This window comes from Heterodontus francisci, chromosome 20 (assembly GCF_036365525.1).
Source record: "Heterodontus francisci isolate sHetFra1 chromosome 20, sHetFra1.hap1, whole genome shotgun sequence".
In the NCBI taxonomy this organism is placed as follows: domain Eukaryota; kingdom Metazoa; phylum Chordata; class Chondrichthyes; order Heterodontiformes; family Heterodontidae; genus Heterodontus; species Heterodontus francisci.
Window position 1 is genome coordinate 67,535,094 of NC_090390.1, and position 12,618 is coordinate 67,547,711.

The 12,618-nt window shown below is 38.4% G+C and overlaps 1 protein-coding gene across 2 annotated transcripts in view; it reads right to left on the reverse strand.

Annotated features, from left to right (window-relative positions):
• shtn1 (shootin 1) overlaps positions 1 to 12,618 on the reverse strand; it is a 143,703-nt gene that overhangs the window by 81,682 nt on the left and 49,403 nt on the right. For both annotated transcript variants that reach the window (XR_010977067.1, XM_068052978.1), the window contains exons 6-8: positions 11,705 to 11,802; positions 5,004 to 5,085; positions 801 to 895 (exon numbers count right to left, since the gene is read on the reverse strand). Coding sequence is in view for 1 of the 2 variants with exons in the window: in XM_068052978.1 (XP_067909079.1) it covers positions 801 to 895; positions 5,004 to 5,085; positions 11,705 to 11,802 (275 nt within the window). In the remaining variant the exon portion in view is untranslated. The remainder of the gene's footprint in view (positions 1 to 800; positions 896 to 5,003; positions 5,086 to 11,704; positions 11,803 to 12,618) is intronic.

Sequence of the window (12,618 nt, forward strand, 5' to 3'; positions counted from 1 at the left end):
GGAGAGGCAATATATACTTAATGGCACAGTTCTAAAGTGTGCACAGGAACAGAGGGACCTGGGGGTGCATGTGCATCGATCTTTGAAGGTGGCAGGACATATTGAGAGAGTGGTGGATCTTGGGCTTCAAAAATAGAGGCATTGAGTACAAAAGCAGGGAAGTTATGGTTATGCTGAACCTTTATAAAGCTCTGGTTAGGCCCCAACTGGAGTATTGCATCCAGTTCTGGTCACCACACTTTAGAAAGGATGTGAGGGTCCTTGAGAGGGTGCAGAGGAGATTTATCAGAATGGTTCCAGGGGCAAGGGATTTTAGTTACAAGATTAGGTTGGAAAAGCTGGGGTCGTTCTCCTTAGAGCAAAGAGATTGAGGGGAGATTTAATAGTGTACAAGATTATGACAGGCTTAGATAAGTTAGACAAGGAAAAACTGTTCCCATTAACTAATGGTGTAAGGACTAGGGGACACAGATTGAAGGTTTTGGGCAAAAGATGCAAGGGGAATATGAGGAAGAACTTTTTTACGTAGCGGGTGATAATGACCTGGAACTCACTGCCAACAAAGGTGGTGGAAGTGGCGATAATCAATGACTTCAAAAGGAAATTGGATGGTCACTTGAAAGAAATAAACTTGCAGGGCTATGGGGATCGAGCAGGGAAGTGGGACTGACTGGATAGCTCTGTGGAGAGCCAGCATGGACTTGATTGGCCAAATGACCTCCTTCTGTGCCGTAAATGACTCTATGACAATAACTGTTCAGAAACACTGCAGCTAAAAGAACTGTTACTGATTTTCATACCTCATGAGCAAAGGACTCTGCCTCCTTTCGAAGATCCTTCTCCAGGTCCAGATTTTTTTCCAGGTCTTCGTATTCTTCCAGGGCCAAAATGGAAACTTGGAAAAACACAAATATTTAACATTTTGTAATAGATTGTATTATACAGTTACAGCATTTTGAAGTAAAAGTAATTTTCTCTGTTAGTGAATCTATTTTCTTTCACACATAAATCCAGACACAATGAATATTTGTGTGCAACACATGCCACTTAAAACTTGAGTGAAAACTACAGCAGTAATAGTATTTGTATTAGCGTTTGTATACCTGAATGCCATTCATTGATTATTAAAAGCTTCATGTACGAAATAATTTGAATCTGCATTGATTACTTGTACTTGGATTCTTTTTTAAATCCTGTCTAAATTATATTCCTTTTGATATGAAAAACAGAAAGAATGCTGAAAGTATCTATGTGACTGAAACAATTCAGCACTTCACTCTACAGAAGGTTATAAGTTTGAGTTCCCAGTTTTGAACAGAAGCATAAGAACAGGCAACATTTCTATTCATAAGTAACTCCGTTATTTGATTGAGGTGAACAAGTTTTGCTGGTTCTCAGTCACATCACTAGATGGAGCAAGTTGTGAGGACGACACAAAGTCTGCAAAGGGAAATAGATAGGTTAAGTGAGTGGGCAAAAATTTGGCAGATGGAGTATAATGCGGGAAAATGTGAGGTTGTCCACTTTGGTGGGAAAAATAGAAAAGCAAAATATTATTTAAATGGAGAGAGACTGCAGAATGCTGCAGTACAGAGAGATCTGGGTGTCCTCATACATGAATCACAAAATGTTAGCATGCAGGTACCCAAATAATTAGGAAGGAAAATGGCATGCTGGCCATTATTGCAAGGGGAATGGAGTATAAAAGTAGGGACATCTTGCTATAACTAAAACATGGGGGCGCAGGAGAAGGGGATGATCATTTGCGACTGAGATGAGGAGAAATTTCTTCACTGAAGGAGTTATAAATCTTTGCAGTTCTCTACCCCAGAGGGTAGTGGATGCCCCATATTTGTATATATTTAAGGCTGGGATAGACAGATTTTTGGTCTCTCGGGAAATCGCGGGATATGGGGAGCAGGCAGGAAAGTGGAGTTGAAGCTCAAGCTCAGCCATGATCATACTGAATGGCAGAGCAGGCTCGGCGGGTCATTTCATCCACTCCTGCTTTGATTTCTTATGTTCTTACAGGGCGTTGGTGAGACCACACTGACAGTACTGCTATAGTTTTGGTCTCCTTATTTAAGAAGGGATATACTTACATTGGAGGTACTTCAGAGAAGGTTCATTTGGTTGATTCCTGGGATGAAGGGGTTGCCTTATGAGGAAAGGTTGAACAGGTTGGGCCCATACTCATTGGAGTTTAGAAGAATGAGATGTGATCTTATTGAAACATATAGGATTCTGAAGGGGCTTGACAGGGCAGATGCTGCGAGGATGTTTCCTCTTGTGGAGGAAATCTAGAACAAGGGGGCACAGTTTCAAAATTATGGGTCTCCCATTTAAGATGGAAATGAGGAGGAATTTCTTCTCTCAGAGGGTCATTAATCTTTGGAATTCCCTACCCCAGAGAGCAGTGAAGGCTGGTCATTGAATACATTCAAGGCTGAACGAGACAGAGTTTTTGATTGACAAGGGAGTCAAGGATTATGGGGGTGCAGGCAGGAAAGTGGAGCTAAGGCCACAATCAGATCAGCCACGATCTTATTGAATGGTGGAGCAGGCTTGAAGGGCAAAATGACCTAATCCTGCTTCTATTTCTTAAGTTCTTATGTTGTTATGTAGCACCAGATTTTTTTTTACTAGTGGATATTTTTGGTATGGATGGAGGAACAGGGTGGATCCTGTCCTGTTTCGTCACTTGAATTGAATATATCATCTACACTGGTCATGGAGAAAAAGGTTGCTGATCAGATTTTTTCCATCCTCTCAGTTAAAGACCGATACACATTCTCAAAATGACCTGGCAAGACAGGAAACAGGAATAACCATTGTTTTATTCCAGATCTATCCCTGTTTCTTCTTTGATTCTATTCATGCATAGTTGCAGGTGAAGGGAAATCACTCATAGTTTTTATCAAATAGATTTATCTTTTCAAGATAGCAGCAGAAAAAAATTGGAAGTTTGTTGTAATTTATTTTTAAAAAGAAATATAGTTGCATTATGCAGTAACTACCTTAATTTAAAAAAAATTAAGTTAGCAGGTTGAAAGAAACTTAGCTCCCTATGCCAAACTACATGGTAAGTTTTCAGCTCTTCCACTATTACTAAAAGGAATCCTAATATTCCATTATTAAAGCGGCTCAATTATTATTAAAAGCTTTGCCATGATAACACTAATCCTAAATGCTGAGATAAAACATAATTTTGCATTTTAAAAAAATCAAGCACTGCCTTTCCTTGCCGTTTTCCTTTTATTCTTCATCTGTCATTTTTCTTTCTTGACATTAACTTAATTTTACTCTTTTCTACATGCTATATCCTATGTTAAGTTCAAAATAATTTATTTTTGTCTTCTGCCTCCCTACTGCTATCACCACTCTCCGAGGCATTTAAAAAAAACTCACTGGTTGAAAACAGTTTTAAGAGCAATCTTTGCATCCAATAAGAACCAATGGGCCGTAATCACAGCACAATTTCAACCAGCTCAATCTTTGACATGAAAATTGTTTCAAAACTGTGAAGTACTTGCTGTGGACACAATTTTCACACAGTTCTTAGAATCAAACAGCAGCCATGGGTAAAATAGTCTGTGGTACTTGGGGCAAAAAAAAATTCAATACTTTGAGGCAAGTCTATTCAAAATGTGCATAACTTGGGCCAATGTAGATTCCATGAATGGAAAATCTTACAATAGGTATCAAAACTATGCAAAGAACAGCCACTTTGTTTAAATAGTAAGAGGTTACATTTCAGTTAAACTTCAGATCTCTTACTTGCTCCACCGATTCATATGCACTCCAATTTCAATTTCAGTAAAACTGTAGTTACTGTTTGATTACCGTGAATCTACATTTGTTTTCTATAGATTCCACTTTCTATACGTTCCACTTTCCCCAAAAATAGTTAAACTAAAGGACAAGTTCTAAAACTCTATAACAGTTTTATTCAATGGTTATCGACAGGACATCTGAAGTACATGTCACACCTCAGCTAGGCTGTGTTGAATGCCAATGTGTTTGTTTTTGCAATCATATTGCATTTTGGTGATTTTCTACAGGCTCCGTTTTTAGTTCTGGACCAATTTATAAAACATGATGACTTATTACTTACTCCTCCAACAAATGTCATGGTTAAAAGGGCAAATGTTTTCCACTTCCCTTTACCATGCAAGTCATACTGATACCACAGACATTTAGTGAAGCAATATGATGTATACTGATTTTATAGTTTAACTGTATGCAAATGAGTGACACTTTTTCAGCCATTACATGGAGCACAATTACTTAAATTCTAGATTAAAGGCATCAGAGCAACTGTAATGATGTAAACAGTTGTTCAATTCACAAATGTGAAACTCATGTGAAGGAAAGGGGTAGTAAAATGTGAGTATTAGAATATTAGACATGCACGTTACGCTGGCAGAAACAGTTAACTACAAAAGAACAATGAAGATCTAGTAGCGATTAAAAGCTCAAGATGTATCAAAGGGTTTTATCAAAGGTGGTTGTCAAGAAAAGTGCACATGACCTTTTTTTGTTTAAAAGCACAATCTGAACACTGAGAATAGAATACGCCATTGAAATCACTTCTGTGCATTTAAAAAAAAAGATACATTATGGAATTCAGTAGAATGGTTTATTCCATTTTGGTGTTTTTGTGCCAAATGGTCTAGAGGCAGAAACCAAAGGCCAATGTAACCTATGTAATTGATTGCAATTGATGTCAAGAATGAAAGATTAACAATTGGGTAAAGGCACAGCAAGTTTACCCACTGATAATCCACAGTCGAATATTACAAAAATTGCTCAATATATACAGGATTGAAGTGAAATAACTGATTTTTTATCAAGTGTCACTATTGCTAAGACAAATAATTTACAACAGTATTTAATAAGTCGAATTGCATTTTTGTACTGAAAACCAGTAGTTGTTATCTCTCTGATTTAACAATCAATCATTGTTCTAATTCAATGGGTTTATCAGAGAAAAGACATAAAACCTTTATAGTACTTGGCTAAAACTTGACTTTGCTTATCAACTTCAGCAGCCAGATCAATATTTCTCTGTTCTTCCTTCTGTAGCTAGAATTAATAAAAAGAAATATTCCATTACATTAAATACAAGCATCACTTAAACAACAAGAATTACTTAAATCCACTTAATTAAAGTACATTTGGGAACTTTATTAAAATATTAACCAGTTTTTTTCAGTGAGGATTCAACCTAATGGCCCAGATTTTGGGGTGATGTTCGCTGCTATTGAGGGCCGCAACAGCACACAACTTCTGGCGATCGCACTTGTGTCAAAAACCAGAAATTGTGGTGTGCCTCAATGAGCTCTGAGCTCTGGAACCAGTTTGTAAAGTGGCAGGAACCTGTAATTCGGCAATTTGTTTTGATTGCCCAGAAGTTACGCTCATTTTCATGGATTTTATTTTAGGGCTGATACTAGCATGCGCTGAGACTGCTATTTGTTTTCATCCTGATTATATTCCACTATAGGAAGCGATCTTTTTAAGCTGAATGTTTGCACTGGACACAACCATGTAAGGATATTATGTTATGCTCTGCAGAATTTTATTCAGCTGCTACACTTCTTCAATCAAAAAGGGAAATCTGAATTACACATTGAATGATGTGCCACAGGAACCCACATGAATAGTAAAAATCTAAAGCAAAGTTTGAAAAATAAACTGCACTCCTCTGTGAAATCAGAAAACAATTACTTGGAAAATCATCATTTGATAACTTGTTTATATCCACTTAACCCAATAGGTTTAATAATTGGACTTACAATTGTGTAAGAATTGTTCAGGTGCAAATATAGAATTTAACTGCAATTATAACTTTAAGAAGAAATGTCATTAGAATTTTATAGTGCTGCAAGATTCCAGCAAGGCCCTTGTGGCAGTTTGTGTTTTGACTCCATTTTTCCTCCTCCGTTTAGGATGACTTCATTTTAATTTCTATTTGTATACTCATGGTGGAAACACAACAAGTAAGAATGCAGCTCACTCAGTATGATGTTTACTCAGCCTGTGACTATAACTTCAATGGTGCTTTAAACTCATGGTGCCGTTTTAGATTCTGGAAACATGAGGCATTGTTTTGTATTGTATCAGAATTAAGCAGAAAACAACAGAAGCCTTCTTAATTTAGCAGTTCTGGTGTTTTCGTTCCTTTCTCTAATCAAGACATATTTCCTGGCAAAATACAGAATCCCTGCATAGGGAAGTTCTGTTTTTGTAATATTTAATAAAGAATATAAGTTTTTGTTACACTGGGCATCTTGTATTGTAATACACTCACATAGGAGCACATCCACCATTAGAAAGGCACTGACAACATGAATTTAATAGATTTTAAAAGAATTTCAAAGTGTTTAATGTATTTAAAAGTTTATAACAATTCTTTAAAGTTTATAGAAGTATTTAAAAGTTTTAAAAGTGCTCAAAGTGTTTAACAGTATTTAAAATCATAATAAAACACTCACCTGCCATTGAGCTGAAGACTGACCTCAAGGGGCATGTCTTCAGCTCATGACATCATTTGGGCAACATGACTTCACCAGCAATACAACACTTTGCTAGGCCTCACTGATGCTTTAGAAGTTGGACCATGCTGCAGCAAGAAGTGGAAGTTCTCACTACAGCCTATGAGCCAGATAAGTTCGTATTTCTTTGTGCAGTCAATGGCAAACGCCGCCGCTTCACCGCTGACTGAAAAATGCAGCCCGATCTGTTCTACCATCCCGTGTAGATATTTAGGAACAGTGGAGTAGGTCATTCAACCGCTTGAGCCTGTTCCACCATTCAATCAGATCATGGCTTATCTGCTGTTGATCTGTACTGACCTGTCCGCCTCCAACATCTCCCCACTATCGTCTAGCTGAGTGGGACTGCTCTTGCCTGGTTCTATTCTTATCTATCTAATTGTAACCAGAGTATCACTTGCAATTTTTTCTCTTCCTGCTCCCGCACCATTAGCTCTGGTGTCCCCCAAGGCCTTCTCCTATTTCTCATCAACATGCTGCCCCTTGGAGACATCATCCAAAAGCACACTGTTAGTTTTCACATGTACACTGATGACACCCAATACAACTGCACCACTACCTCTCTCGACTCCTCCACTATTGCTAAATTATCAGACTACTTATCCGACATCCAGTACTGAATGAGCAGAAATGTCCTCAAATTAAATATTAGGAAGACTGATGCCATTGTTTTTGATCTCCTCTCCGCTCCAAACTCCGTTCCCTAGGTACTGACTCCATCCCTCTCCCTGACAACTGTCTGTGACTAAATCAGGCTGTTCGCAATCTGACCTGAGATAAGCTTCCGAGCACATATTTGCACCATCATTAAGACCGCCTATTTCCACCTCCGTAACATCACCTGACTTTGCCCTGCCTCAGCTCATCTGCTGCTGAAACCCTCATTCATGCCACTGTTAACTCTCAAGTTGACTCTTCCAACACACTCCTGTATGGTCTCCCACATTTACCCTTCATAAATTTGAGGTAATTGAAACTGCTGCCCATGTCCTAACTCGTGCCAAGCCCCATTCAGCTATTACCCTGTGCTCGCTGACATACACTGGCTGCAGGTAAGCAAATCCTGATTTTAAAATTCTCATTCTTGTTTTGAAATCCCTCCATGGCCTTGCCCCTCCCTATCTCTGTATTCGCTTCCACCCCACCAACCCTCCAAGATCTCGGCTCTCCTCTAATTCTGGCCTCTTGAGCATCTCCAATTTTAATCGCTCCACCAATGATGGTCATTCCTTCAGTTGCCTAGGCCCTAAGCTCTGGAATCCCTCCCTACACCTGTTTGCCTCTCCACCTTACGTTCCTGCTTTAAGACACTCCTTAAAATCTACCTCTTTCACCAAGCTTTTGGTCATCTGATCTAATATCTCCTTATGTGGCTTGGTGTTATATTTTGTTTATAATGCTCCTGTGAAATGCCTTGGGACATTTCATCACATTAAAGGCATTTACTGCCTGTTGAGTATAGTTTTGCTTACTTAATAAACTCCTGTTGATTTACAAAGTACACTGGTTGTCCCCCTGCCTTATCAGGTAAAGTTTAGTCCGAGCCCTTACAGGACATTTCATTACGTTAAAGGCACTATATAAATATAAGTGGTTGTTGTTGTATTTCAACTGCAATTACCCAAATTTGTTCCATATTCCATCTCGACACTTCATCTAACATTGCAAACTTCAATTAACTCCACATCTACAACCTTTTGGGGAAGTGAATTCCATATTTCCACGACTCTTTGTGTAAAAAGCATGCTTCCTGATTTCGCACCTAATTGGTCTAGCTCTAATTTTAAGCTTGTGCTTCCTTGTTCTGAATTCCCCCAACAGAAGAAATAGTTTGTCTCAATTTACCCCATCAATCCCTTTATCGTTTTAAGCTCCTCAAGGGAATACAGGCCAAGCTTATGCAATCTGTTCTTATAATTTAACCCTTAAGCCCCAGTATCATTCTGGTGAATCTGTGGAGAGAGAAGCAGAGTTAACATTTCAGGTCAGTGACCCTTCTTCAGAACTGGCAGATATAAGAAATGTAAAAGATTTTAAGCAAGTAAAGCAGGGGTGGGGCAAGAGATAACAAAAGAGAAGGTGTTGACAGGACAAGGTCACAGAATAGCTGACCAGAAGGTCATGGAGCAAAGGCAAACAATATGTTAATGGTGTGCTGAAAGACAAAGCATTAGTACAGATAGGGTATTAATGGACTCAAAACTGAACAGCCACAAGCACAAACATGAAAGAAAGTGAGTAGGCACAGTAGAAACAAACTGAACAAACTAAAATAAAATAAACACAAAAAAGAAAAAAAATAATTGAAAATAAACGTAAAATGGGGGGCCCGTCATGCTCTGAAATTATTGAACTCAATGTTCAGTCCGGCAGGCTGTAGTGTGCCTAATCGGTAAATGAGATGCTGTTCCTCGAGCTTGCGTTGATGTTCACTGGAACACTGCAACAATGCCAGGACAGAGATGTGAGCATGAGAGCAGTGGGGGGGGGGGGAGGGGGGGGTGTTGAAATGGCCAGCAACTGGAAGCTCGGGGTAATGCTTTCGGACTGAGCGGAGGTGCTCTCATGCTCACATCTCTGTCCTGGGATTGTTGCAGTTTTGCAGTGAACATCAACGCTAGCTCGAGGAACAGCATCTCATTTACAGATTAGGCACACTACAGCCTGCCAGACTGAACATTGAGTTCAATAACTTCAGAGCATGACGGGCCCCCCATTTTACTTCTATTTTCAATTATTTTTTTCTTTTTCTTTTGTTTAAATTTTATTTTGGTTTGTTCAGTTTGTTTCTACTGTGCCTACTCACTGTTTTTTTTTCATGTTTGTGCTTGTGGCTGTTCAATTTTCAATCCATTAACACCCTATCTATACTAATGCTTTGTCTTTCAGCACACCATTAACATATTATTTGCCTTTGCTCCATGACCTTCTAGTCAGCTATTCTGTGACCTTGTCCTATCAACATCTTCTCTTTTGTTATCTCTTGCCCCACCCCCACTTTACTTACTTAAAATCTTTTACATTTCTTATATCTGCCAGTTCTGAAGAAGGGTCACTGACCTGAAACGTTAACTCTGCTTCTCTCTCCACAAATGCTGCCAGACCTGCTGAGTACTTCCAGCGTTTCTTGTTCTTATTTCAGATTTCCAGCATCCGCAGTATTTTGCTTTTATTTCATTCTGGTGAATCTGTGCTGCACTCTCTTCAAGGCTAATGTATCCTTTCTGAGATGTGGTGCCCAAAACAAAAGCGCACTCTTTGTGGTCTGGCCAAAGCTCTGTACAACTGAAGCATAACTTCATCCTCTATTCCAGCCCCCTTGAGATAAATGAAAAGACTCCATTAACCTTTTTGACTAAGTTTTGTACCCGTGTACTAGCTTTTAGTTATTTGTGTACCTGTATGTCCAAATCCCTTTGCTTCTCCACAGTTCCTAGTCTCTCACCATGTCTTCCTTGGATCCAAAGCAGATGATATCACAGTTCCTTACATTAATGTTTTGATTTTTTAAAAATGCAGACACACATTTAACTAACTTCTCCATATATTACAGATTCGCAAGTTAAATTCTTTAAACTCATGATATACCTGGTCTGCTGAAATATCAACTCTTTATCTTTCACATGCTAACTGATTTGCCATTTTATAGTCAACAATTTCTGTTTTTATTTTACTGTATACTTACTTACTTTGAGCTAGCTGAGCAGCAGTTATCAATTGTTGCTCTTTTCGTTAACTATGTTCTACCCATATTTCTTCTGTCTTCTTCCCTCCTGCGATCATTCCTTCCCACCATCAAAAGTTGGGTTTATTATCTGATCAGTAATGTCAGCAATCTATCTAGCTTGTCTATCGATCTAGCTCTTTAAGAAATATTCAATATCCTCTTAGCTCTGCCTCAGGTTCATCTCCTTTTCACAACCATAATTCTGAGATGTCAATCATGTCAATATTTTCACTAATAATGTACAGTTCAAACTCAATTTAAAGTGAGAAAACAGAATTGATGGTAGGATTGCAACATTAACAAGAGGAATCCACATTCAAGAAAACTGAAGATGATACATTAAAATATTATGAAAGACCTGATGTTGCAGAATTCTTCGCAGACAAAATATAATGAATGATGACATTTAGTTTTTCTGTTGCATCAATAAAAGACTTGCATTTATATAGTGTTTTTCACAGCCACTGGACATCTCAAAGCACTTTACAGCCAATGAAGTACTTTTGATGTGTAGTCACTGTTGTAATGTAGGAAATGCGTCAGCTAGTTTGCGGACAGAAAACTACCACAAACAGCAATGTGATAATGACCAGATAATCTGTTTTCGTGACATTGATTGAGGGATAAATATTGGCCAGGACACCAGGGATAACTCTCTTGCTCTTCTTCAAAATAGTGCCATGGGATGTTTTACGTCCACCCAATGGTAGGCAGACGGGGCCTCAGTTTAACGTCTCATCTGAAAGACAGCACCTCCAGCAAAACTGTCTCAGTACTGCACTGGAGCGTCAGCCTTGATTTTTGTGCCAAAGCACTGGAATGGGACTTGAACCCAGAATCTTGTGGCTCTTGTGATTCTGATTCTTCTATTAATCTATCCACATCTTTGTCTACAGATAATTATACTGACATCAATTTCTGCCATGCTATTGATGCACTAAATTGGAAAACTTGCACTAAGCACTTGCATTAATATAGTACCTTTCATAGCCTCAGGGCATCCCAAAGCACTTTAGTGCCAATGAAATACTTTTGAAGTGTAGTCACTGCTGTAACGTAAAGAAACACAGCAGTCTATTCGTGAACAACAAGGTCCAAACAAACAGCACTGAGATATATGACCTGATAAGATGTTTTAATTATGTTGGTTGAGGGATAAATATTGGCCAGAACTTGAGGAGAACTCCCTAGATTTGCATGGAAACATGCTACAGGAGGGGGGAACCTCCTCAGCACTACACTGAAGGGTCACATCTCTGGAATAGGGCTTGAACACATGACCTTCTAACTCAGTTAACGCTGACACTACTCAGCAAATGAAAACCAGAATAAAATCTGTTAATAAAATTGAGATCATATTTATTTCAAGCAGATTTCAATACTTGACAGTAAAATTTCTTCTTCTGTATCTGATACTTACTTTATCAGTCAAGTCTTCCCAATGACCCCTCAGGTTTTCCAATTGAAAATACAGCTGCTTCTTCTCTTCCAGCGTTGATGTCAATTTGTCTCGAAGCTCTATGTTTTAGAAATATTTTAAGTTACATAAATGGCATCTTTCTTTTCTTATTTTATAATTTTTGGTGAACCTTTACAAGTGTTAGGACGAGGGATCCCATTGTAGAGGAATGCAGCAGTGTTAGTATTGTATGTTTCTAGGTCGGGTATATGTGGGTTAGGCCCAGAGTAAAATTCTGTGCACTTTGCTCTAAGAATGGGCCTCAACTCAAACCAAGCACGCTACCTACTTTACCATCGTAAATTTAGCCATTCCTGCACTATTCATTTTTACAAACAAAGAGTGCTATACATTACATGTACCAGTTTGAGATTAGTAACTGTTCAGCGATGTGGAACTGGGACAGCCAAATTACACCACCAGCTTCATATTGTGGTTTGGGCACAGAAAATGGGACTTGCTGCTCTCTGCAGCGGCAACCAAATTCTGAATCATTTTGTTACCATAGGATAAATGTTATCAATGTTAAAACAATTAAAAATGAAGTTTATATAGATCTTAATGGACTTCCTGGAAACTTTTTAAAACCACATTATTTGCACTTGTACAGAAACAAATAAGAAACCAACATAGTGTGGAAATAAGTCCTTGAGGTGATCTCAGACAATCGACCCATATTTGTTTGTTTTCACAAATGATTCAGTTTTCAAAGCATGTAGTTTATGTTAGTACAGAATTTAAAAAACAATCTTGTTAAAATATAAACTATGATCACAAATATGTAAAGTACCTTCCAAAAATTAGGGCAATATTAAAACATATGGCCACTTTTTTTAATCTCAAGGGAGTGCATGGGTGGATTTAGGATTCTCCTC